Source organism: Loxodonta africana, chromosome 3 (assembly GCF_030014295.1).
Source record: "Loxodonta africana isolate mLoxAfr1 chromosome 3, mLoxAfr1.hap2, whole genome shotgun sequence".
Lineage (NCBI taxonomy): Eukaryota > Metazoa > Chordata > Mammalia > Proboscidea > Elephantidae > Loxodonta > Loxodonta africana.
The window spans coordinates 181,662,072-181,686,943 of NC_087344.1; the positions used below are offsets into that span (position 1 = coordinate 181,662,072).

The following is a 24,872-nucleotide window of genomic DNA, read 5'->3' on the forward strand; positions in this document are numbered from 1 at the left end:
AAATATTTAAAGTACCTTCAACATTCCCATTGGATTCTCACAATAGTGTCAGAAATGGAAAGATGCTGTAGGGAAAAGGGCCATGTAGAGAAAAGTCTCACAGTTTATCGTAGAGTGGGGATCCATGCCTAGACCCAAATTTCTGGAATTCTAACTCAGGCCTTTTCCTCCAAATAGTTTACGTGGGGTCTTATTTACACAGCCTAAACTGAAAAGTAGGTTTAATGCTGGTGGTGCAGTGGTTAAGCATTTGGCTGCTAACCAAAAGGTTAGCAGTTCGAATCCACCAGCCACTCCTTGGAAACCTTATAGCGCAGTCGTCCTGTGGGATACTGTGTCCTGTGGGGTCACTATGAGCTGCAATCACCTTGACGACAATGGGTTTTTTTAAAACCTAAACTGGTTCTGATTCTTAGTGAATGGTTAATTTTGAAGGAACTGTGGGGAAAACATGAATGTATACGTGAGACACTTGTTTTATAGATGAGCCCCTTTCTGAGGTGTTGACAATTTTCACCAGATTCTAGTTCTCAGGAGAGACTACTTGGAAGGCCTGCTTCCAGTTTTTGATCCAATCAGCATTTGGTTTTAGATCATTTTCTTGAGAACTTTATTCAGCAGAGAATCCCCCAAATGATTTAAACAGAGCCATATATGTTCTTTCTTTCTCTGTAGGGGTGTGTGTGTATGTATAGATACTATACTAGCAAGTTAGAATATTTCCTGAGCGTCCTCTCTTCCTTTGTACTTGTATTTTAACCAAAGTCTACAGGGAAATAACAGAAGCATTAAAAAAAGTCACCTCTAGCAACATGTCAGCTAGCAGTTGAGGCTGGGAGGCACTTCTCCCTTCCTAGCTCCCTCAGCTTTTGCATACAATTATGCTGATGTCCGCCTTTGCCTTCCGACACACTGCAGTCATGAGGTCCCCAAACTTCCCTTAACCAGCATCACCTGATGAGGTGAGTCAGACATCTGCACAGTCATCACTTCCAATGACCAAAACTCTGGCTGTTTCCCAGCCTCAAAAAGGACACAGCCTAGCAGGAATGTGTGTTATGACTGGCAGAAGGGGTGTGCCCGCGGGGGAGCAGCCTGGAAGTAATGCAGCAGTATTCAAAGACTGGGAGGGGACCCACGGGGTTGGGGGTGGAGGAGGGGGATGTGGTTGCCTCCCCCTACCCCACACTTTCTGGTAGTACAGTGGACTGTGCATGCCAGACTGTGCATGTAACAGAGGAGGGACTGCATGGACCTCTTTATCACAGATGTCTTTCTTCACGGCCAAATCCTGCCAAAGACAAAAAGACACAAAAAGTTTGAAAGGGCTCAATCTGAGAGCAAGTTCAGCTGCAGGAGAGCAGCTATGAAGCAGTAGGGTTAAGATGGGGCAGGGGGAAGGGGGCCCTGCTGCCACCCCTCATTACTTTCCAACTGCTATAGCTTATAGACAGGTGAGAGCTCCACTCACACAGCAAAGCAGGAGGCCAAGCCAGCTGAAGAGCAGACTTCAGAGTAAGTCGTCATCTTCAAGGTTATCATCACCAGACACAGAGGCAGCTTCTAGTGAACAGAAGAGGTGAGGGAGACATGGTCCTGCTCTCGCAGGCACAGCCAGTGAGGCCCCGGGGAAAATGGGCCTCCTGGTACTCAATGACCCAGTGAAGAACCAAGCCGTAACCTCTTTAGTTTGGAGAGATGGTAACCTCCAAAGATGGTCGAGGGGAGGGAATGCGGCTTGTACCTGATAAACTGAGACAGGACAAGGTCTGTCCCATCTCTCCAGGGCTCTTCTTGGTCTCAGTGAGCATGCTGCCTAGAGAGACATCTGCTTCTGTGGCCTGAGGGAATGGAAACACAAGGGAAGAATGTTCCTGCCTTGTGGGAAAGGAGAGGCCACCCTGTCGCTTTGGCACAGGAACTGACTGGTCAAGGCAGTTGATTATGGCTGCTGAGAGGGACATACACCTCCTCTGATCAATTCGTGGAGCAATTCTGAGAGCCCTCAGGAAAGCTCTCTATAAAATGTCATGACTGGAAGCCCTCATGCCTCTCAGTGTACCAGGTTTTCCCTGAAGAAGCACCCGAAATGACTAAATGGCTCACTCACCATTTCCTGCAATGTGCTGGGGACAGCTCCATTTTCATCTATGTCTTCAGGAAGCTCAACTGCATATCCTTTGCAAACTAATTCTAACCCAATATCAAGTTTCTGACGAAAAAAAGAAAATGATGTTCTTTCGGCAAGGAAGAACAAATCTAAGGAAACTGGGCAGATTGAAACTTTAAGGACATTTCACGGGTGGGACAGTGAGCAAAGTAGTTGTGGTATGAGAGTTTCCGGGAAAGAAAAAGTAAACGTGGCTATGAGTATACAGTACTGAAGAGATAAAGAGTGAGTGAGGTGAACTCCAGTCTTACCTTTCCATCACTAGTATCATATAAGTAGATCTCTGGCCAAGTTGAGATCCCTGTGTGGACATAGCTAGAGATCTTGGCCACCAGGGGTTTCCAGTCAGCACAGTGAGTGAGTCTGTCGAACTCATCCAAAGCCTCCTCTTCCCATTGCTCGCCTAGCAAGAAGATTGTAGGGGAGGGCCCAAGGAAGCGTCAGTGCTCAGAGGGCTGGGAGTTATACCCTGGAGGGAAATTGGAACTACTCCTTTCTACTCTAGAAGACATCGGCTCTTCTCTGGTTGGGGTGGGTCTGACTTCCAGGCAAGTTTCTAGCTGCTGCTTCCTAGTGCTGATAAAGAAAAGGCGCCTGCATACCCAGAACTCCAAACTCCAGAGAATGTGAGAACTCCTTGCATGTGCTGTAGGAAAGCTGCTCTATCCAGAGGCAATGTCACTAGGCTGTGTGACCAATTTACCTGAGGGGGCGATCCGTGCCAGACTACACTCAATTGCTTGAAATGGAAGGCTTAGGAAGTCACTCCTAAAGCAAAAGAAGAATTTTTGTATGAGAGACTGACTGGACTTGTAAACTTTCACTTAAAGCACAATAAAAAAAAACAAAAAAGTTGAATTGTCAAAAAAATGAAAGAAGAAACTGAAATTAGAAACCTAGAACCTGAAGAGCCTTCTTATATTCCTTGCTTTTAAAAAGAACTAACCAACCCAGCATGAGAAGATAACCACATAGGCTCTCTCTGAGTGGGTTCTCTTCCGAATCCCCCTGGTGATGTCCTCACATGCCTATGGCCAATGGGCTTCCAGGCCAACTCTCACCCTGGCTCCACACTGACCTGAGAGTTCTGAGGTCCTGTGGTACGCAATCTCCATTATCTCCAAAGTCAACAAAGTAGAGGTCCAGGTTCCCATTCTCCAAGGTGCCAAGGACTCGGGCTCGATACCAGGAGCCATTTGTAGGTAGAGGTGCTGCTACAATGTCTCCTACCTGCACTGTCAAGTCTTCAGGCTACATACCGGGATGAGGAGCCAGGGAGGGGGAGAGTTAGGAGTGGGCAGGTTAATACATTTGTTGTTAAAACAAATGCCAGAAGGAAGGAAGGATGAGTAGGTATCCCACAGAAGAGGAAGAGACTATGTCACACAATGAAAAAACTGTTCCCCCTTTTCATCCAACCCGAGCCCTGTCCTTACGGTAGCTCACCGGACTGTTCTCATAGTGCTGGGTCATCTCACTGACAAGCTTATCCAGTTGTAGGCTGCGGGAGCCAATGATCTGGATCCAGAAGTGGTTAGGGTGCTCAGAGGCTGAGACGTAGACTTCTAGGTACTCATCAGCATGGAAGCTGAAGTCAGGGCTGGGGACTGAACACAGGGAAAGGATGATGGCCACAAGAGAACCATCTCTTGTTGAAATGAGGAGGCTGGATTGGGAGGGGGAGAGGTACAAATACCATGTGGCTATTACCATTTAAAAACAGCTAGAGCGACTGGATGAATCATACAAGAACACCACTCTAAAGAAAGGTACTAAGTTATCTCCTGTACCTGCCTACGCAACTGAGTAAGGCAGTTTACATTCTTGGTGGTGTGCCATGTATTCAAGTCAGTCACCATTTATGACGACGGTAAATCCTCTAGGGGCCAGCTGCAACATGGATCAGTGGAAAGATAACTTATGTGGGCAGCAAGGGACATGGGCCTATTCCAGGTCCCATCCTACCACTGACTCCTAATTGACTCTGGACAAGTCTGTGAGCCTCCTGGGGCCCTTCTCTTTCCTGTCTTAACCTACAACAGAAGAGAAAGCTTGCGGCCGTTTCATTCTCCTTGAATAGTGAAGATTTTTAAAAACAGAAGGTGAAAAATCAGGCTGAGTATTTTAGCTTATTTAATAAATGCTTGGAGAAAGAATACCATTAAATTAAATTATCTGACGTATTACAGACGTGGCATAGTGGTTAAGTGCCATGGCTGCTAACCAAGAGGTCGGCAGTTCAAATCCACCAGACGCTCCTTGGAAACTCTATGGGGCAGTTCTACTCTGTCCTATAGGGTCGCTCTGAGTTGGAATCGACTCAACGGCAGTGGGTTTTTTTTTGTTTGTTTGTTTTGGTTTATCACAGAATAGTTTCCTTGTGTCCGCATTATTTCTATCTCATTCTCCTTTTCAGTAGGTTGTTTATATGCAGAAAAATATTATGTTTACAAGTACTAAGTAAAATACTATCAGAAAAGCAGAGGACAGACTAGTCAAGAAAGTAGAAATTTTACATTTTTTTTTTAAAAAGAAAGAAAATAGAAACTATTTTTTATTATTTCCTGTGTAGGGTCATAAGGAGCCCTGGTGGCACAGTGGTTAAGTGCTCGGCGGCTAACTGAAAGGCTGGCAGTTCAAACCCACCAGCTGCTCCACAGGAGAACAATGTGGCAGTCTGCTCCCGTAAAGATCACAGCCTTGGAAACCCTAGGGGGCAGTTCTACTCTGTCTTATATGGTCACTGTGAGTCAGAATCGACTTGAGGGCAATGGGTTTGGTTTTTGTTTGTTTGTTTGAAGCCAGCATTTCCATCTTTCAAATGGCTAATGAGTTCCCTCTTTGTTACATACTTTCAAACATGGACATCTCTGGACTGGCATGGGTTCCAGGCTCCTCCTCAAAGCTGTCACCATTAGCTTTCTCCCAGGAACCTTCTTCCTGCTGGGGCCCTACAACAGCCATGTCACCACCTCCTTTGTGGGGAGGAAGAGCCAGCTCTGTGCTAGAGCTGGTGTTTTCCCATAAAGCTGGCTCTCCGGCTCCACCTGGCTCTGTCACCTCCTCTCTTCTTATGCTGATTGGCTGCTTGCGTGGGACCCGGGTTTCCACAGAATGAGCAATTCTCTTTCGAAGCTCTTCATCTTCTGACACTTTTTCCAGGATCAAATGCTGTGGAAAATAAAAGGGATGATATCTACATGGTCAGATATTCCGGCCCCTGGGGCAGTGTAAAGGGTGTTCTCATTCTTAGGTACAATTCTATTCTATCAGCTACTTGCCTTGGCTGCTGTCACTTCCTTCTGTGTTCCTGAGATTTTTATAAGTCTTGATAGTAGTAATGTCCCCTCTGATTCTTTGTCACAGGTAATTTTGGCTCCAGAGGCCTTACAGATAGAACGAATCGTTTCGCCTCCTCGCCCTGCATCAAACAATACATAGAAACCTTTCCTTTTCTCCCCACCAACCTAGAAATCACCATTTCGTATATACTGGGAGAAGGGAGTCAGTTCTCACAACCAAACTGAACAGAACGTAAGATGCTGAATGGGAACCAGGAGCTACTGAAATTCTTACTGTAGGAAGGAGAATCCTAAATTATTTGCTTTTTCCTTCTTACTTAAATTCTACCCTTTGGCTAGTTAACTTCTTTATGTCATTTCCATTTTTTTGAATACCGCAAGGCCAACCTTCACATTCTCAACTCATCACATATGCTACATGGAGGGTCAGAACACTGGGCCAGGGACAGGATGTTTCTCTGCCTCTAACAGCAGCGTTAAGGAATGCTCTGGGGGAAGCGTAATGGGCGCTCTCTATAGACTGGGATGCTAAAACACGAGCATCCTTAGCTTCCCTTTAAAAATCTCCTACGAGGTAAATACATTTATCCAAACCCTTCTGAAACCTACTTTTACGTTTCTGATCTTCTCGAGGAAATGGGTTTTATTTTACAAGTGGTTCTGTAAAAAAAATAAAGGTCTGGTCTCAATATCCCTGTCTTCTTCTCTCAGCAAGGTGAAGGGAAAGTAGGTGAGGAAAAGCTCTGGAGAAGGTGTGAAAGGACAGGTGAGGAATAGAGGAAACAGGAGAGGAAGCCATCCAGTGGTACCTATGATTCTGCCCACAGATCTCTGGGGGACTGAGAGCTGCTCAGACACTGGGGTATTCTCTGTCAGCATCTGATGGATCGCGGCTTTGGCCTTGCACACCTGAACAGGAAAACCACTGATGAGCAGCACCCGCTCATCACCTACATCCTCCGTGTCCACATCAATCCGAGCGCCTGTCTGCTTCCGCAGCTGCAGAGAAAAGGATACATGGCAGCGTGTTCTGGAAGACTTCCCATCTGGGCCCAGCTAAAGACACTCTCAACCAATCCCTGGAGGCAGACAGAGTTGGCCACAGGTACCAGCTAAATCAGGATACTGGAATCATTCCTCGTTTTCTAGTACTTATGGAAGGAGCTTAGTGACAAATGTAACCCCAAACGGCACTTAATTCAAAATGGTTTATTTTATGTTTAGAACCCCTTTTCTCCTAATTTTATTTGCGTTAGAGAACCAGATATTTTGTTTTCTTGACATTTCAACTGAATGATGGAAGATGGTAAGAACCATGCAGAAAACTTTTCAATATTTACTGTCAATTAATGAGAGGTCATGAATTCCACAGTAGAAAAGAATGGCTCAGGGTATATCAAGCTGAGAATTGCCCAATCAGAAGCCCTATTTCAACCTAAGTCATTCATACCCTAGGAAGAGGTAACATGATTTGCTAAAATGTTCCTATGCCTTTTCTTTTTAAAATATACATGCTGTGGATGTATTTTGTAGGGGTAGGGGCAGAGGAGGGAAGATGAGAAATCAATAAATAAAATCAACCCCTGGGAAAGCCAACTTCGTCTTCATACACCTACCTGTTTAATATTGGCTCCTTGCCGGCCAATGATCAACTTCACAGACTCCTGAGGAATCCGCATCTCTACCTCGATGTCATCCTCCCCAACAAATGTCAGCCGCTCTTCTGCACAGATCATGGCGCATCAGAGCAGACTTAGATAACATCCAAAGCTACTACCGGCCCTCCCCCGGATCTGGCTGTCAAAGAGACCCTGAACCAAGAGATAAATGGAGGATCTCAACCATAATGACAAGAAGTAGCATCTCAGTGGGAATTAGAAGGCCCTCAAAGTCCAGAAGATGGGCATTCCCTCTAGGATACTGTCTAGGATGGTACAATGGATAAAAGCATTCTGGCTCTGCAAGAAAGGGGTGCTGGGCTTTGGGCAAACTACTTCTCTCAAGATACAGTGCCTGGAGAAGAATGACGGTCAAAAGCTGCCTGAGGAGTCCAGAAGGCTCAGAGCTTCTCCTGACTGACTGATTTGTACATAAATCATTTAACCCTCCAGGTCCAATCTATGGGGAAACTGTCTACCCCTAACAACTGAATAGTCAGAAGGGGCATACTGAAAAGAAGAGTACATATATATGTAAAAAGAAGCCATTGCCATGCTGATATTGCTAAAGGGAACAAAAACAATGGAACTTTGAGTTCCTCATAAGAATATAAAGAGAAACAAAATTGTTTCAGTCAAAGGCTCCTCACAAAAAGTCAATGACATCCCAACAAAGTCAAGTCGGGCAAGGGAAAAGTTTTCATTTCAGTTCAACAAGCCTAAACATCGCAGCATGCACAGCCACGAGTTCACATACCTCTGCTTTCCCTGTATCTGCGGTACAGGATATAAACAACTGTTGCACTGGCTGGGATCCCAAGGCCCAGTGCGATTTTCTGAAGAGTGGACAGGTTTGTCCAGGAAGTCCGTTCACTGGACATTTTCTGCTGTATTGACTTACATCCTAAAACAAGCAAATGAGAAAAAATCTTTCATCAGACACTTGTATGATTGGCAGAGAGGCGTGGGAATACATAATACTGAAAAGCTTACTATTGCCTACTTTCCCATTTCAAGAGCTTCAGCAATCTCAAAACCTATTTCATTTTTTTAAAAATTAATTTTTTTATTGTGCTTTAGGTGAAAGTTTACAGAGCAAATTAGTTTCTCTTTGAACAATTAATATACATATTGTTTTGCGACATTGGTTGCCAACCCCATGACATGTCAACCCTCTCCCCTTCTCGACTTTGGGTTCCCCATTTCTGTTCATCCAGCTTTTTCTGTCCCTTCCTGACTTCTTTGCTTTTGGGCTGGTGTGCCCATTTAGTCTTATACACATGGTTGAACTATGTATGTTATTGTTTTATAGGCCCGTCTGCTCTTTGGCTGAAGGGTGAACTTCAGGAGTGACTTCAGTACTGAGTTAAAATGGTGTCTGGAGGCCATATACTTCAGGTTTCTCCAGTCTCTGTCAGATCAGTAAGTTTGGTCTTTGTGAATTAAAATTTTGCTCTGTTTTTCTCCCACTCTGTCCAGGACCCTCTATTGTGTTCCCTGTCAGAGCAGTTGGTGGTGGTAGCCGGGCATCATCTACTTGTGATGAACTCAGTCTGGTGGAGGCTGTGGTACTTGTGGTCCATTAGTGCTTTGGACTTATCTTTCCCCTGTGTCTTTGATTTTCTCCATTCTCCCTTGCTCTAAATGGGACGGGACCAGCAGGTGTATCTTAAATGGCCACTCATAAGCTTTTAAGACCCTAGACGCTACTCACCACAGTCGGATGTAGAACCTTTTCTTTATAAACTATGTTATCCCAACTGAGCTAGATGTTCCTCAAGGCCCTGGCCCCCAGCCCAGTAACTCAGTCCCTCAGGGAGTTTGGATGTGTCTATGAAGCTTTTATGACTTTGCCTTGGTCAAGATGTGCTGACTTCCCCAGTATCATGTACTGTCTTACCCCTCACAAAGTTACCACTTATCTATTGTCTAGTTAGTGTTTTTCCATCCCCACCCCTCCCCTCTCTCATAACCATCAAAGATTGTTTCTGTGTGTAAACCTTTCCATGAGTTTTTACAACAGTGGTCTCAGAGTATTTTTTTTTTTTTGGCAGGGGGAAGAACCAATCTCATCATTAACCTACAAGCAGAGTATGCAGACAGGATCTCCATATAATTAACAATCAGGATATATTTCTATGGTTTTTTTTTTTTTTTTTTGAGGTTAAATTTTTTTAAAATTGTGATTTAGGTAGAAGTTTACAGAGCAAATTAGTTTCAGATTAAACAGCTGATACACAAATTGTTCTGTGCCATTGGTTGCCAACCCCACAATATGTCAATATTCTCCCCTTCTCCACCCCAGGTTCTCTGTTTCCATTCGTCCAGTTTTCCTGCCCCTTCCTGCCATCTCATCTTTGTTTTTGGGCTGGTGTGCCCATTAGTGTTGTATACATGATTGAACTACTAAGCACATCCCTCAAATGTGTTATTGTTGGCCCAGTAGACCTGCTTAATCTTTGGCTGAAGGGTGAACCTCAGGAGTGACTTGATACTGAGTTAAAAGGGTGTACTGGGGCTATACTCTGGGGGTTTCTCTAGTCTCTCTGGGACCAGCAAGACTGGTCTTTTTGTGAATTTGAATTTTGTTCTACATTTTTCTCCTGCTCTGAGACCCTCTTTGGTCTCATACAGTATTTGTTCTTTTGTGATGATTTCACTCAGTGTAATGGCACCGAGATTCATCCATGTTGTGAGTTTTTTCACAGATTCATCAGTTTTATCATTGCATAGTATTCCATTGTGTGTATGTGCCATAGTTTATCCATTGATTTGTTGATGGGCACTTAGGTTATTTCCATCTTTTTGCTACTGTGAATAATACTGCAATGAACATGGGTGTACATACAACCATTTGTGTGATGGCTCTCATTTCTCTGGGATATATTTCTAAGAGTGGGATTGCGGGACCATGTGGTATTTCTATTTCTAGCTTTTTAAGAAAGTGCCATATCATTTTCCAAATTGGTTGTACCATTTTGCGTTCTCACCAGCAGCGTATAAGAGTTCCAATCTCCCCAAAGCCTCTCTATCATTCATTTTCTGGGCTTTTTTTTTTGTGTGTGTGTGCCAGTAATGTCAGGGTGAGATGGTATCTCGTTGTAGTTTTGATTTGCATTTCTCTAACAGCTAGTGACTGTGAGCATTTCCTCATGTATCTGTTAGCTGCCTGTCTGTCTTCTTTGGTGAAGTGTCTGTTCATAGCCTTTGCCCATTTTTTGGACTGGATTGTCTTTTTGTTGTAGAGGTGTTGGATTTTCCTATAGACTTTAGAGTTTAGACCTTTGTCGAATATGTCATAGCCAAATTTTTTTTTCCAGTCTGTAGGTTCACTTTTAACACTTTTGGTGAAGTCTGCTGATCAGCGTAAGTGTTTAATTTTTAGAAGATCCCAGTTATCTCGTTAATCTTCTGGTTTTTACGCATTGTTAGTTATGATTTGTATCCTATTTATATTAGGACCCGTAGCATTGACCCTATTTTTTTTCCCCAAGATCTTTACAGTTTTTTATATTTAGGTCTCCGATCAATTTTGAATTACTTTTTGTATATATTTTTTCTATATGGGTGCTGTTTTCTTTTCTTTTTTTTTTACAGATGGACATCCAGTTTTGCCAGCACCATTTGTTTAAAAAAACTCTCTTCCCCATTTAACGGACTTTGGGCCTTTATCAAAGATCAGGTGCCCGTAGGTGGATGGATTTACATCTGGGTTCTCAACTACAAAACTTATCTCATTTAAAAACCCTTAGGATATTAAAAAAAAAATTAGCTGAGGGACACACACATATACAATTACATAGAAGCACACTTCATTTTTTTTCCCCCTAAGGAGAACTATACATTGATCAAAGTTTTAAAACACAAAGGAAAAAAAAGATTAATTGAATCAAATATTAAAAAAATATATATATATATATTTAGACTTCACATCAAACTATTTAAAATTCCTTGTCTATGCCCTTCTGTGCCTCCAGGCCTTTATAAAGATTGTCATCTCACATGGAATGCCATTCTGGGCTAGTAAAGGCCTTGCTACTTATCATTCTTGGAAGCACAGTCTTCAGTTACTATTTCTACTTCTGATGTCTAGTTACTCCTCAACTAACAGTGAAAGGGGGTTCTGTCCTGCCCCTTCTCTAAAACTACAACTTCCCAGATAATCAGCTCAGAGGGCAAGTAGGAAATCTCTTTGCAGTGGCAGAAAGACAGCCACTGCCTCCACAAAAAAAAACTTTCTCTTAGTTTCCTGTTTCCTTGGAAGGTCCTTTTGAGTTCTGGGTGTGCCCTCTAAAAAAAAAAAAAACTAGCCACTGCTATTTTGTCACTCTGCTGTCTTTGGGCAATTTCATCCACATCTACAGCTCCAATTACTATGTGCCTCCAGCAACACTGCAACTGGCCTGATTCAGATGCTCATTACATCTCATTTAGGCCGCCATGACGGCCTTCTTACCAGCCATTTTGCAAGGAGTCTCCCTCTGAAACCATTATCTTCACTTTGCTATCAGGCAAATGTTAACATGTCCCTCACTATTATTTCCTTAGTCCATGTACTTTCTCACCCTCCCAGACAATTATTTTATACCTTCACTTCTCTTCTCAAACCTCTAGTGCCTCCTTCCTCATCCTCACTTCATCTGCTGTCCTTGCTTCCTATTTCACTGAGAAAGTAAGGCAGAGAGACTATCCACAAGCTCCCACGTTTACCCACCAACCCCCATCTATGCCTAATACTCTATCTTCTCTTTGTGGCCAGGGATGAACTGCTGTGCCCCTCGCACTGAAGTCTCTCGCAAAAGTGTTGGTCCACCAGCTCTTCTTTCTTCTCCTACAGTGTTTTCCTCTTTACTGTGTCTTTCCACCAGCATAACACATGCTATTATTTCTCCCTTCTTAAAATCCTTTTTCAACCCTACTTACTCTTTGAACTACTTTCCATTTCTTTCCTTCCCTTTACAGGAAAACTCAAGGCAGTGTCCATACTTCCATATTCATTGTTCTTCTTGAATCCACTCTAACTGCCATTATTGTGAAGGTCACAAATGACCTAGCGTTGGTCAGCTCTCAGTCATCTTACTGCACCTTACCACAGCATCTAGCCCAGCTGGTGACTCCCTCTTCTGTGAAACACTTTCTTCACTTGGCTCCATGACAGAACACTCTCTTGGTTTTCCTCCTCTCTTTTGGCTATCAGTCTAGTAGGAATCTCAAACTTAACAGGTATAACACTGAGCTCCTGATCTTACCCATCTCCCTATAGTCTTGCTATCTAGTAAATAGCAATTCTATCCCTTTAGTTGCTCAGACTAAAAATCTTAGAGCTACCCTCTCTCAAACTACACATCCAGCCTGTCAGGAAATTCTTTTAGCTCTACCTTCAAATTATCCAGAATTCAACCACATTTTAGCTCTGCTGCAATGACCCTGCTCTACACCACCATTCTCTCTTGCCTAGATTATTGCAATTGCTTCCTCATTATCTCTCTGCATTTGCCATTGTTCCTTCAGTTTACTCTCAAAACAGTTGGGGTAAATCAAATAACATTACTCATCTGCTCAAAACCTTCCATCTCATGATTAAAAGGCAGTCATTAGAATGGTCTGCAAAGTCTTCATCTTGATTATCTCCCCATTAGAATGGAAACTCCAAAAGGGTAGGGATTTTTCTGTTTAGTTCCCAGTTACATCCCCAGTGTTTAGCATACAGTAGCCACTTGGTAAATGTTTGGTCCATAATCATTTGTTAAATGAATGAATTTCCTCTTACTTTTTCAGTATCTGTTTCCTAAATGTAAACTCCTTAATCGCATGAAAGTTTCTTTATAATCCAATCTCTACCTATTATCTTCACAGCCTCATTTTCTAATCCCGCCTCTCCGGGGAGAAAGGATGTGCTTTCTTATGTATCTTTGCTATGACACATGTCACTTTGTCTTCCTAGTCTTACTCCTTATCCCATATGTATCCCTAGTAAAATTATCTTTCTTTACATCTCAGCTCTACCTGTACCTCCTTTTCTCAGGTCTCCGGGATTTCCTGTAGTTGACTTAGGGTGTTCCTTCTCCTTAGCTCACATTGCTTTGAGTATGATATCCCCATTACAGCATTTCTTCACACCACGATGGAATTATCTGTTATGTCTGCTGTGCCCTAGACTACTGGCTTCACCAGTGCAGCTCAACCAACATTTGTTGAGCACTTCCATGTGCTAGATGCTACTGTGGCACTAAAGATACAAAGACGAAAAGATAAACGTATCGAGTAGCTTCTACACCAGGACCTTTACCTATATTATTTCATTCAATCTTCATACAAGCTAGGAAATATTAATCCCATTTCTACAGAGAAGTACACATGCTCAAGGAAGTTACCTATGAGGGCTTTCCCTGTCAAGGGCCAGAGGCGCCGTGGTCTTGTGTCCTGTGGGCAACTGGGGCACATGTCAAGGTGATGGCTGGGCCCCACCCCTCTCCCACTACCAGAAATTTACTCTGTGAAGTTCAGTGTAACTGAGGACATTGAGACAACAGACAAGGATGCCCACAAACTCAGCAGTGAGGACTTGGAAAAGAAACACGAAACAAACATACGGGTCTGCCCGGTGCAAGGGCTGCAGAGTTCCTGGTTCAGGAGGGGCCCAATGCCATCAGCCCTCCCAAGGAGATCCTGGAGACCGTCAAGTTCCTCAAACAGATGGTGGGGGGCTTCTCCATCCTCCTGTGGATTGGAGTCATCCTGAGCTGGATCACACATGGGGCTGAGTACAGGCATAGCTTGTTTTATTGTGTTTGCAGATATTGTGTTTCTTACAAATTGAAGGTTTGTGGGAACCCCCCACTGAGCAAGTCTGTCGGCACCATTTTTCCAATAGCACATGCTCGCTTTGTGTATCACATTTTGGTAATTCTTGCAATATTTCAAACTTTTATCATTTTATGTTATGGTGATCTGTGATCAGTGATCTTTGATGCTGTGACTACAACTGTTTTGGGGAGCCATGAACTGCACCCATATAAGATGGCAAACTTAATTGACAAATGTTGTGTGTTGTGACTGCTCCACTGATTGCCGTTCCCTGTCTCTCTTCCTCTCCTCAGGCCTCCCTATTCCCTGAGACACAATACTGAAATTAGGCCAACTAATAACCCTACAATGGCTTCTAAGTGTTCAAGTGAAAGAAGAGTCACATGTCCCTCACTTTAAATCAAAAGCTAGAAATGATTAAGCTTAATGAGGAAGGCAGGTCGAAAGCTGAGACAGGCTGGAAGTTAGGCCTCTCGCGCCAAACAACCAAGTTGTGAACGCAAAGTAAAAGATCTTGAAGGAAATTAAAAATGCTACTCCAGTGAACACATGAGTGATAAGAAAGCAAAGCAGCCTCACTGCTGATATGGAGGAAGTTTTAGTGGTCTGGATAGAAGATCAAATCGGCCGCAACATTCCCCTAAACCAAGGCCCAATCCAGAGCAAGGCTCTAACTCTCTTCAATTCTATGAAGGCTGAGAGAGGTGAGGAAACTGCAGAAGAAAGGTCTGAAGCTAGCAGAGGTTGGTTCATGAGGTTTAAGGAAAGAACCGTCTCCATACCATAAAAGTGCAAGGCGAGGCGGCCAGTGGTGATGTAGAAGCTGCAGCAAGTTATCCAGAAGATCTAGCTAATTGACGAAGGTGGCTATACTGAACGACAGATTTTCAATGTATCGAAACAGCCTTATATTGAAAGAAGATGCCATCCAGGACTTTTCATAGCTAGAGAGAAGTCAATGCCTGCCTTCAAAGCACAGGCTGACTCTCATTAGGGGCTAATGCAGCTGATGACTTTAAGTTGAAGCAATTCTGAAAATCCTTGGGCCCTTAAGAATTATGTTAAATCTACTGTGCCTGTGCTCTGTAAGCGGAACAGTAAAGCCGGGATGACAGCACATCTGTTTACAACGCAGTTTGCTGAATATTTTAAGCCTACTACTGAGACCTACTCCTCAGAATGATTGCTTTCAAAATATTACTGCTCACTGACAACGCACTTGGTCACCCAAGAACTCTGAGGGAGATGTACGAGATTAATGTTGTTTTCATGCTTGCTAACACAACATCCATTCTGCAGCCCACGGGATCAAGGAGTAATTTAGACTTTCAGGTCTTATTAAGAGATACATTTTGTAAGGCTATAGCTGCCATAGATTGTGATTCCTCTGATGGATCTGGGCAAAGTAAATTGAAGAACTTCTGGAAAGAACTCTTTATTCTAGACACCATTAAGGACATTTGTGATTCATGAGAGGAAGTCAAAATATCAACATTAACAGGAGTTTGGAGGAAGCTGATTCTAACCCTCATGGATGACTTTGAGGGGTTCAAGACTTCAGTGGAGGAAGTTAACTACAGGTGTGGTGGAAATAGCACATCTAGTAATGGGGCCTGAATAAGTGACTGAATTGCTGCAATCTCGTGAAACTTTAAATGGATGAGGAGTTGCTTCTCATGGCTGATAAAGTGATTTCTGGAGATGGTGTCTTAGTCATCTAGTGCTGCTATAACAGAAATACCACAAGTGGATGGCTTTAACAAACAAATTTATTTTTTCACAGTAAAATAGGTTAAAAGTTCAAATTCAGGGTGTCAGCTCCAGGGAAAGGCTTTCTCTCTTTGTTGGCTCTGGAGGAAGGTCTTTCTTGTCAATCTTCCCCTGGACTAGGAGCTTCTCTGAGCAGGAACCCCAGGTTTAAAGGACGTGCTCTGCTCTCGGTGTTTCTTTCTTGGTGGTATGAGGTTCCCCTGTCTCTCTGCTGGCTTCTCTCTTTTGTATCTCAAGAGATTGCCTCAAGACACAATCCAATTTTGTAGACTGAGTCCTGCCTCACCATCACCCCCAGTATCTCCAAGGTATGCCCATACTACAGCAATCCACCCACATCCCTAGACGGGTGCCATGCTTGCCCCGGTTATTTTAACAGGCATGTTTGCTTATTACCAAGAGGCAAAAAGCACGAACATCAGAGCCAGCTTCACTAAAATGATTCCTCAGCAAGCTCTTGTCTTCTGAGATGCAGAGAAGGTGACAACCCCTTCAGAGAGGCTGGTGGTGGGGGACACAACAGAGACAAAAAGAAGAGACCAGATTCCTGCAGACATCAGATTGCTGTCTTCTCAGGGTGCAAGGTGGGTAATTCATCTCTCACTGGGGAATCTGAGCCCCAGTCCTGGTCCTGTGACTTCACTCATGACAATCCCTCGGAAACAAGGAACACTGCCTGCTATCCTACAACCTATCTGGAAGGCACAGCAACTGGCACAGTCATCAACACAAGTGACCACACTATCACTGGACAAAGTGCCTCACTGGCTTTAGGAGTTGGAAATGAGAAGACACCCACTGCCACTGAGATGGAGCATTTTGTTTCTATTGTGGTAGGTGTGGCTGTCTTATCAGCATTTTCTTCATTGCCGTGTCCATGAAGATCTTGTCCTGGACTCCTTCAACTTCCTTGTTGACATTACTAAAGCCAAGTGCATGAGGGTTTCCTGGCCACTGTCACTGTGATACTGACAGCTAAATGGATGGCCAAGAACTGCCTAGTGAAGAACCTGGAGGTGGTGAGACCTTTGGCTCCACTTCTAATCATCTGCTCTGACAAGACCGGGACTTCGACTCAAAACAGCATGACTCTGGCCCATCTGTGGTTTGACAGTCAAAGCGTCACAGCCAACACAAGTCAAGACCATTCAAACCAAACCTATGACCAAAGCTCTGGAACCTGGGCCTCCTTATCCAATATAACACTGTGTAACCAAGCCAGGACTGAGTTCAAGCCATGACAGGAAACTGTTCCCATCATGAAGAAAAGGGTGGCTGGAGAAGCCTCAGAAACTGCTCTCTTGAAATTCTCAGAGATCATTTTGGGTGATGTGATGGAAATCAGAAAAATAAACCACAAAGCAGCTAAAATCCCCTTTAACTCTATCAACAAATTTCAGCTTTCCATCCATGAGATGGATGACCCCAATGACAAACGCTTCCTCACGGTGATGAAAGGGGCTCGAGAGGATCTTAGAGAAGTGCAGCACCGTCATCTTCAATGGCCAAGAGCGGCAGCTGGAGGAGCTCGGAGGCCAAGGCAAGTGCATACTGGGTTTCTGTCATCTGTACCTGCCAGCAGACAAGTTTCCAGAAACCTATTCATTTGATATAGACACCATAAACTTCCCTATCTCAAATCTGTTTGTGGGGCCCTTGATTGATCCCTCCTCAGTTCACTGTGCCAGATGCAGTTACCAAATGCTGGAGTGCTGGGATCAAGGTTATTATGGTGACAGGTGATCATCCCATCACAGCAAAAGCTATTGCCAGGGGTGGAGGTATCATTTTGGCAAACGGTGAAATAGTGGATGACACTGCAAAACGTCTCAATGTTGCTATGGAGCAAGCAAATGGGGTGCTAAAGCCACCGTGGTAACTAGTACGGAGTTGGAGGACATGAGCCCAGAATAGCTAGATGAGCTCCTAGCCAGCCACTCAGAAATCGTCTTTGCCTTGATGTGTCCCCCTGCAGAAGCTGATTATTGTGGAGGGCTGTCAGAGACTGGGTACAGTGGTTGCTGTGACAGGGTATGGAGTTATTGACTCTCCAGCTCTAAAGGCGGTAGATGCTGGAACTGCCATGGTCATTGCAGGTTCTGATGCAGCCAAAAACTCAGTCAACGTGGTTTTACTAGATAACATTGCATCCAGAGTCACACGGGTGGGAGAAGGTTGCCTGATCTTTGACAACCTAAAGAAGGGTACTGCTTACACTTTGAGCAAGAACATGGGTCTGCTTTGCTTCTATCTGATCTACATTATTGTTGAGCTCCCCCTTCCCACTGGTGCCACTGCCACCTGTTTCACTGACTTGGGCACAGACATTATTCCTTCTGTTGCCTTGGCTTATGAGAAAGCTGAAAGTGACATATGAACAGGAATCCTTGCCATAAGAAGGACAGACTGGTGAACGTGCCACTTGTCCACTATTCGCAAACCCTGAGAGCTTTTGTTTATTATCTCACTGTTTACGCACAGGCAGGGTTTAGACCCAGAATTCTCATTGACCTCCAGGTAGATTGGGAATGACTTGGAAGACAGCTGTGGACGAGAATGGATGAGTCACCAGAGGCAGTATGTAAAACGGACAGGCTACAAAGCCTTCTTCATTGCCACTATGGTGCAGCAAATAGCAGGTACGAGCATCAGGAAAACCTGGAGAAACTCCATTTTCCAGCAGGGTATCTTCAGAAATAGTCATCTGGGTAGGGACTGCCTCACAGATCATTAGAATGTTAATCCTCTCCTATGGCCTTGGGAGTGTCACAGCCCAGAATTCACTATGCTGTGGGCTCAATACTAATTTGTGGCTGTGCCACATGTTATTCTGATTTGGGAATGCAATGAGGTACAAAAACTTTTCATGAGGCTTTACCCTGCAGGTTGGTGGGATAAAAACATATATTATTAAGACCATCTTATTTCCCAAGTCTTCCAACTGCACACTGATGACGTTCTTCATCTTTTGGCCACTAGCTGGAAGGTCTCTTGGGCAACTGCGGACACCATTAAAACTCATACAAGAGAAGGAAGAAAACTACTTGGTTTTCTGTACTGTAGCGGAATCCAGAAGCACTACTCAGCCTGTATCGACCCCACGTCCAAGGACTTGGAAATCCCAGGTGCCAGCCAGGGTCTTTTGTGCCCCCTCCACCTCCTCGGTTCCTAGAGGTTGACAGGGAATAAAAACTTAAATACTCCTATCACAATTAAAGAAGTCCGCGGCCCACAAGTGGACTGGGCAACCCACCGAGGAATTCAAAGTAAAATTTTTAAAAAGCACCAGGATGAGAAGCAGCTGATGGCTGAGGTGACAGCTTCTGTTCAAGATATTGGGACCAAGCATGCCTACCAGAGTGTCTCCCTCTAACGCATGGTGAAGCTAGGGAAAACTTTGCAGAAGACAAGTTACTCTATCATGGGCAACATGAGACCAGCTCGCCCTAAAGAGGAGAACTCCACTATGTCAAGCTATACCCTCTGAACTAATAAGATACCCTCCTCCCCACCCCAGAAGATCCCGCCTCCCACTTCCCTAATCTGAGATGCATCAGTCAAGAACAACCTGGATGATTATCCCTGATCCAGACCACCTCTTTGGACACCACTGCCTCACCTTAATGAGCTGGGCTGTTCCCAGTTCCAACTGTAATCTTTGCTTGGAATAAACCTCTGTGATTTTATCTTTAAAAAAATGAGGTTACCTAACCTCTTATCCAGAGTCAGAGCTATTACTTATTAAAAACTGCTTAATGTGACTATAGAAGTTCCCCCTGCTCCTTCCTTTAACCTAAACTCTCACAGAACAGACTTGGTGTCTTTATTCTTTATTTTAATCAACACATTCAATCCAAAATTAATAACTAAATACTAGAAGAAAACATTGTAGGTGGTAAAAACACTAAAGATAGTTTCTATTTCCAGATATTAGTCTAGTAGGGAAAAGAAACAAACAAACATGACGTAGCTTTTAACTAGATTTGCTTGGTAATGAGTGAAGAAAAATTTAATTTATGCTATAACTTGTGTCCAGATACAAAAATTGAAGGCAAATGATTATGATACAAAAAAAAAGTCTTTCATCTTATAAAAACTAGTTGTACCCTAGTAAGGCTCAAAACAAAACAAACACCTCATTAATACGGGACCTACTCAGGAATAAAACTTTGGTTCTAGATGGGCTTTCCCTGAAAGCTGATCAGAAAGAGTGATGAGGAAGAAGAGTGATGAGGGAGAGAAGACCTGGCCTGGACTCTCCCCTCAAAGGAGCAAATGAAACTGGAGGTGGATTTCTTACTCTGCTCATACCAAACCAAAACCAAATGCAATGCTGTAGAGTCGATTCCATCTCATAGTGACCCTTGAGTACAGGGCAGAACTGCTCCATAGGGTTTCCAAGGCCTTAATGTTTACTGAAGCAGACTGCTACATCCTTCTCCTATGGAGCAGCTAGTGGGTTCAAACTGCAGACTTTTCTGTTAGTAGCCAAGTGCTTACCCACTGCACCACCAGGGCTCCTTCTCTGGTCATACAGAGGACCAAAATTTGTATCTGGTCTCACAGAGTTTTACTGATCTGCACAACCAAATAAAGTCCTTCAGGGAACTGCCAGAAGGTTGACCAATCTGCTTTTAGCCTATAGCGTTAAATACATTTACCCTCTTGTCTAGACTCAGGAGCCCTGGTGGGGCGGTGGTTAAGTGTATAGTTGCTAACCAAAAAGGCCGTCAGTTTGAATCCACCAGCTGCTCCTTAGAAACCCTGTGATGCAGCTCTACCGTGTCCTATAGGGTCACTATGAGTCAGAATCGACTGGTGATAGGGTTTGGTCTAGACTTGAGGCCTAAAGAAAAAAAACAAAATTTCCTTTTATTACCTTCATAGAGTACTCTTTTTAAGCATCTTGCCTATTTCAGGTAATCGTTACTCAGCAGATCCAGTCTATCACTTTTAGAGGTTGAGTCTCAACTTGAGAAAGTGCTGTTTATTTTTTTCCCTCTTTAGGGGGCAGGAGGAAAAGGGTTGAGTTTAATGTGTTTTTGTTTTCAGATCTAAGGTTCCTTCCCCAACTTGCTGGATAAAAATCAGTTTTTAAACCAGACTGTAAATAAAATCTTTTACCTGGGAAAAATTAGGGTGGCATTATATAAGCCCTTTTGTATATGCCAAATGAAATGAAACAAGCTCTATTTCATAAAGAATATTTTCATTAAATAATCCTCAAATACATAAACCTTAAACTGCAACTTTCCTACATTAAGAGATGGTTTATTCTGTGTGTCTAGAAAAGATAGGACTTCTCTTATCTCCTGGCTACTTCACATATTTTTTAATACGGTCTCTAAAGCACAAAGCTTGTCTTCACTATTAATGTGCCTCATTTCATAATGTTAGCCCTTCGTTAGCATGCTGGGGAATATAAGGAGGAAAAAGAATTCCTGCCCTGAGACACTCACAGTCCCGTTCTTGTTAGCTGCTGTTGAGTCACTTTTGACTCATAGTGACACTATAGGGCAGAGTAGAACTGCCCCATAGGGTTTCCAAGGAGCGCCTGGTAGATTTGAACTGTTGATCTTTTGGTTAGCAGCTGAGCAATTAAACCACTGTGTCAGCAGGGCTCCCAGTCCAGTAGGTAAGATAAACACCACAGCAACTAATTACATGGCAATACAAAGACATGAACACTTGGTCAACACAACAGGTGGGCGAAGCTAGAACTTTAAAAGTTTATTTCTTAGATGGCAGAGAGTTGAAAGTCACCTCATTAAAACAGTTTATATTCTGCCTTCAAACCAGTAAATATTGAGTATCCACTGTGTGCTTGGCCCTGGGGATACAACCGTCAAGACAAACCTAGTAGCTGTTCTCATGCAGCTTCTCGTGTGGCAAGGAAGGTCTTATCTTGACAGACAGGAGTCTTTATTTGCTCTTCTCTGGCAGCCTTTCCACTGTTTAAGAAGTCTGCAGGCATTAAAGGTTTTGGGAAACTGAAATAAATCTAGACCTGTGAACAAGAGCAGTAATTTGATCTGCACTCCAATGTGGTCTGCCTTTAATACCACCTTTTCTGGCCATAATTCAAGCTTTAAAAAAGGGACACAGAAATCACATAATTTTAGAACTGAAGGGGACCAGAGAAATGATGTAATTTCATTAATGTTACAGCTGGGGAAACTGAGGCCTCGGGAGATAAAGGATTTCCCTAAAGTCACAGCTAATTAGCTATTTCTACACAATGGGGCATGCAAAGGAAATAAGTCTGTTTTGAAGGCCAGTCATGACTGCACCTCTTTAAGAGGGCCAAAGGGACCAATAGCGATTTTCAGTTCAGAAACTACAGGATCAAGATAAAAGGACAGGTGACATGCTGCCACTCTGTAGTCAAGCCTCCCTCAATCCTGGCTTTCTGCACTAGGTTGGGTTCCATTGTTATGGAACACATGCCATGCTTGTTATTCTTGATTAAGGGATGCTGTGACTGCCTCAGAATTGAGGGCATAGCAATGGTTAAAAAGAGCTAAACTGCTAACAGAGTGAGGGAAGGGGGACACTTGCTTCAGGGCTCCAAGTGCCGAGGGGGCACCAGATGAGGCCCTACAATCCAGAAAGGTGCCTGACTGAGGAAGCAGGACAAGGGGGGAGGTGGCATTTCTGCTGATGCAACACTGCTATCAATGTCTATTCATGTTGAAACTGGGGGGCCCCAAGGCCCCCCAACGTAAGAGATTGCTCCTTGGTGCTTAAATTGGGGCCATGGTACAATTTAGAGATTGCCCCTGGGCGCTCCTTACCCTCACTAGGCCACTGCCTGCTAACTGAAAGGTTGGCAGTTTGAAACCAGCTAGGAGAAAAGACCTGGAGATCTGCTCCTGTAAAGGTTACAGCCAGGGCTTCCAACCAGCTGTTGGAACCCCTGCTAGGAATTTGCATTTCTAACAAGTTCCCAGGTAACGCTAATGCTGCTGGTGAGGGACCAATTCTGAGAACCACTCGTGGAGCAGTGGTTCTCAAAATTTACTATATGTTAAGAATCACCTGGGGATCTTGTTAAAATATAGATTCTGATTCAGGATATTTGGAGTGGAAATGGAACTTCTCAGCAGGGGTTCAAACTGGAAAGGGTTCAAAACTCTACTCGCAACCCTGGGGAAGGGGGTCAAAAGAGGCAAGCAGTGACTAGAACAGTGTGGTGTGGTGGAATCATCTAGGGATCTTGTTAAACTGTAGATTCTGATTCAGTATATCTGGTGTGGAAATTTACAGCCTAGGAAATCCTATAGGGACAGTTATACTCTATCATATAGGGTGGGTATGAGTAGGAATCAACTCCAGGGTACACAAGAAGAGTGGGTGGAGGGAAACCAGTTTGGAGTTTAGCCCAGGTGACAGAAGGGTGGACGGATTTTAGATTTTTAATAGGTAGAATCCACACAATTTAGCAGTTGACTTACGCGAAGGTAGAGGGTAAAGTCAAGCAGCTGGCTATCAGGAATCTAGTCTGAACACCTGGTAGATGGTGTCTGAGACAGAATGTTAACAATACGGAGGTGGTAGCGGTGGTGACGCAGCAAGAAGATGAACGTTCACGACAAGATCAATCTGGTGGGGCATTTCTATTTGAACCAAAAGCTGAATTTCACTAACTCCTCTTCAGATATTACAAATCAAGTTTATGCTAAGAATTATCAGCTGATATCTCAGAGACTGAGTATCCACTTGATTAAGGATGGTTTTATTTTTAACTTACATATCTTTTCACATTGTTATAAGCTCCTCTTAAAAAAAGAAAAAAAGGTGTGAAATAATTTGATGGTAATGGAGACCACTGTGTAGTCCTGAATGCTAGCTTGTGTTTGAGCTTATTAAAATTGAATGGGAAGGACAGACTAGAGCTTAAGACCTTTTTTTTTTTTTAAAGGAGAAGACAACACATATGTGGAGCATCTGAGTGAGAAATGCAAAACCTAAATGGTTTTCAGTAAAAAGTTACTTTGAGATTTCCTGACATGTGTATTAAACAGTTGCTAGAAAAAAAATTTTTTTTTAACAACCATCTGCTAAGGCTTATTTTTATATTACTTCATAAACATATTTAGGAGTCAAATCACATTGTGAGCTCCATGCAGGCAAGGCTATCTCAGTCCAGTAGCAACAAAGTACCTAAAACTTGGCCACGTGCTTGCTGAACTGAAGTAGCTCGTTCAATCTTCTCACCCTTGCTACATTTACTTTCAAACCATTGCTGTCTGTCTTTCACACCACCTTTTCTGGCCACAACTCGGGCTTAAGGGACACAGAAACCAAACCCCATGATGATATATGTATTAAGGAGCGAAATTGGAAAAACAAGCAAAAACCCAATATATTATTCTGACGACGGTAAACAGCATAACTAAAGAAAAAGCTGGGGAAAATAAAAGGCAAACTGATAACCTGATGGTGGTTCTCAGTCTGAAAAAGGATCAAAGAGCCCAAACTGACTTGGGGCCAACCCTCTGCAAGGGGCCCGCTGCGGCTTAACCCTGGCACCAGAGTATTCCCTCTGGATTACTGTTACTAGCTCCTGGGGGAAAAGCTGACCCCAAAAGAGTGCCTCACCCCCTGGGCTCTGACCCCGGCGCCTCGGCCACACGCCCTCAACTCGCCCGGGGGCTCCTCTGCCACCTTCCTCCCCCTAGAGCCTGCGTTTTGGCCTCCACGTTGCCAGGTCGCCCCAGACCCAGCCTATCCCACTCCCCAAACCTCTGCTCTTGGGCCCCGCTTTTACCGGCCCTCCAGTCTGCAGTCGCGCGCTCCGCCTCGCACCTCGTCCAGCTACAGTCACCTCCTCCCACTGGCACTGCAACTCCGTGGACCCGCGGGCCTCGCTCCAGCCGCCCCTTGCCCGCCCCCGCAACCCGCCCGCACGAATCAACGCCCTGTTCACCGTCCAACCAATCGCCTTGCCCGCCATAACCAATCCATCCCCGGCTGCCCTGAGCGACGCAGAGGCTGTGTACTGATACCCAATTACCGGACGGAGCTCAAAGCCGGCCCACCAAGGCAGCCAGTAAGATTCAGGGAGAGCGGACGTTGTTAATTGGAATTGCACCTGCTGAGAATTAAACAGCCAATTGGAGGCTGCACCTGGTCTTCGCTGCGCATCTCTAGGCCAATGACCGA

General features: G+C 44.0%; 1 protein-coding gene and 1 pseudogene across 1 annotated transcript; one reads left to right on the plus strand and one right to left on the minus strand.

Annotated features, from left to right (window-relative positions):
• Positions 1 to 1,056: 1,056 nt before the first annotated feature.
• TDRKH (tudor and KH domain containing) lies at positions 1,057 to 24,542 on the minus strand. The gene is given in 15 exon segments (XM_023547306.2): positions 1,057 to 1,095; positions 1,190 to 1,291; positions 1,472 to 1,563; positions 1,745 to 1,841; positions 2,111 to 2,212; positions 2,422 to 2,573; positions 2,874 to 2,938; positions 3,249 to 3,421; positions 3,617 to 3,777; positions 5,023 to 5,341; positions 5,452 to 5,591; positions 6,282 to 6,471; positions 7,089 to 7,195; positions 7,888 to 8,034; positions 24,478 to 24,542. Coding segments are annotated over 14 exon segments (1,863 nt in total). The 5' UTR covers positions 8,012 to 8,034; positions 24,478 to 24,542.
• On the plus strand, positions 13,741 to 18,777 carry LOC100672709 (potassium-transporting ATPase alpha chain 2-like; annotated as a pseudogene).
• Positions 24,543 to 24,872: the final 330 nt, after the last annotated feature.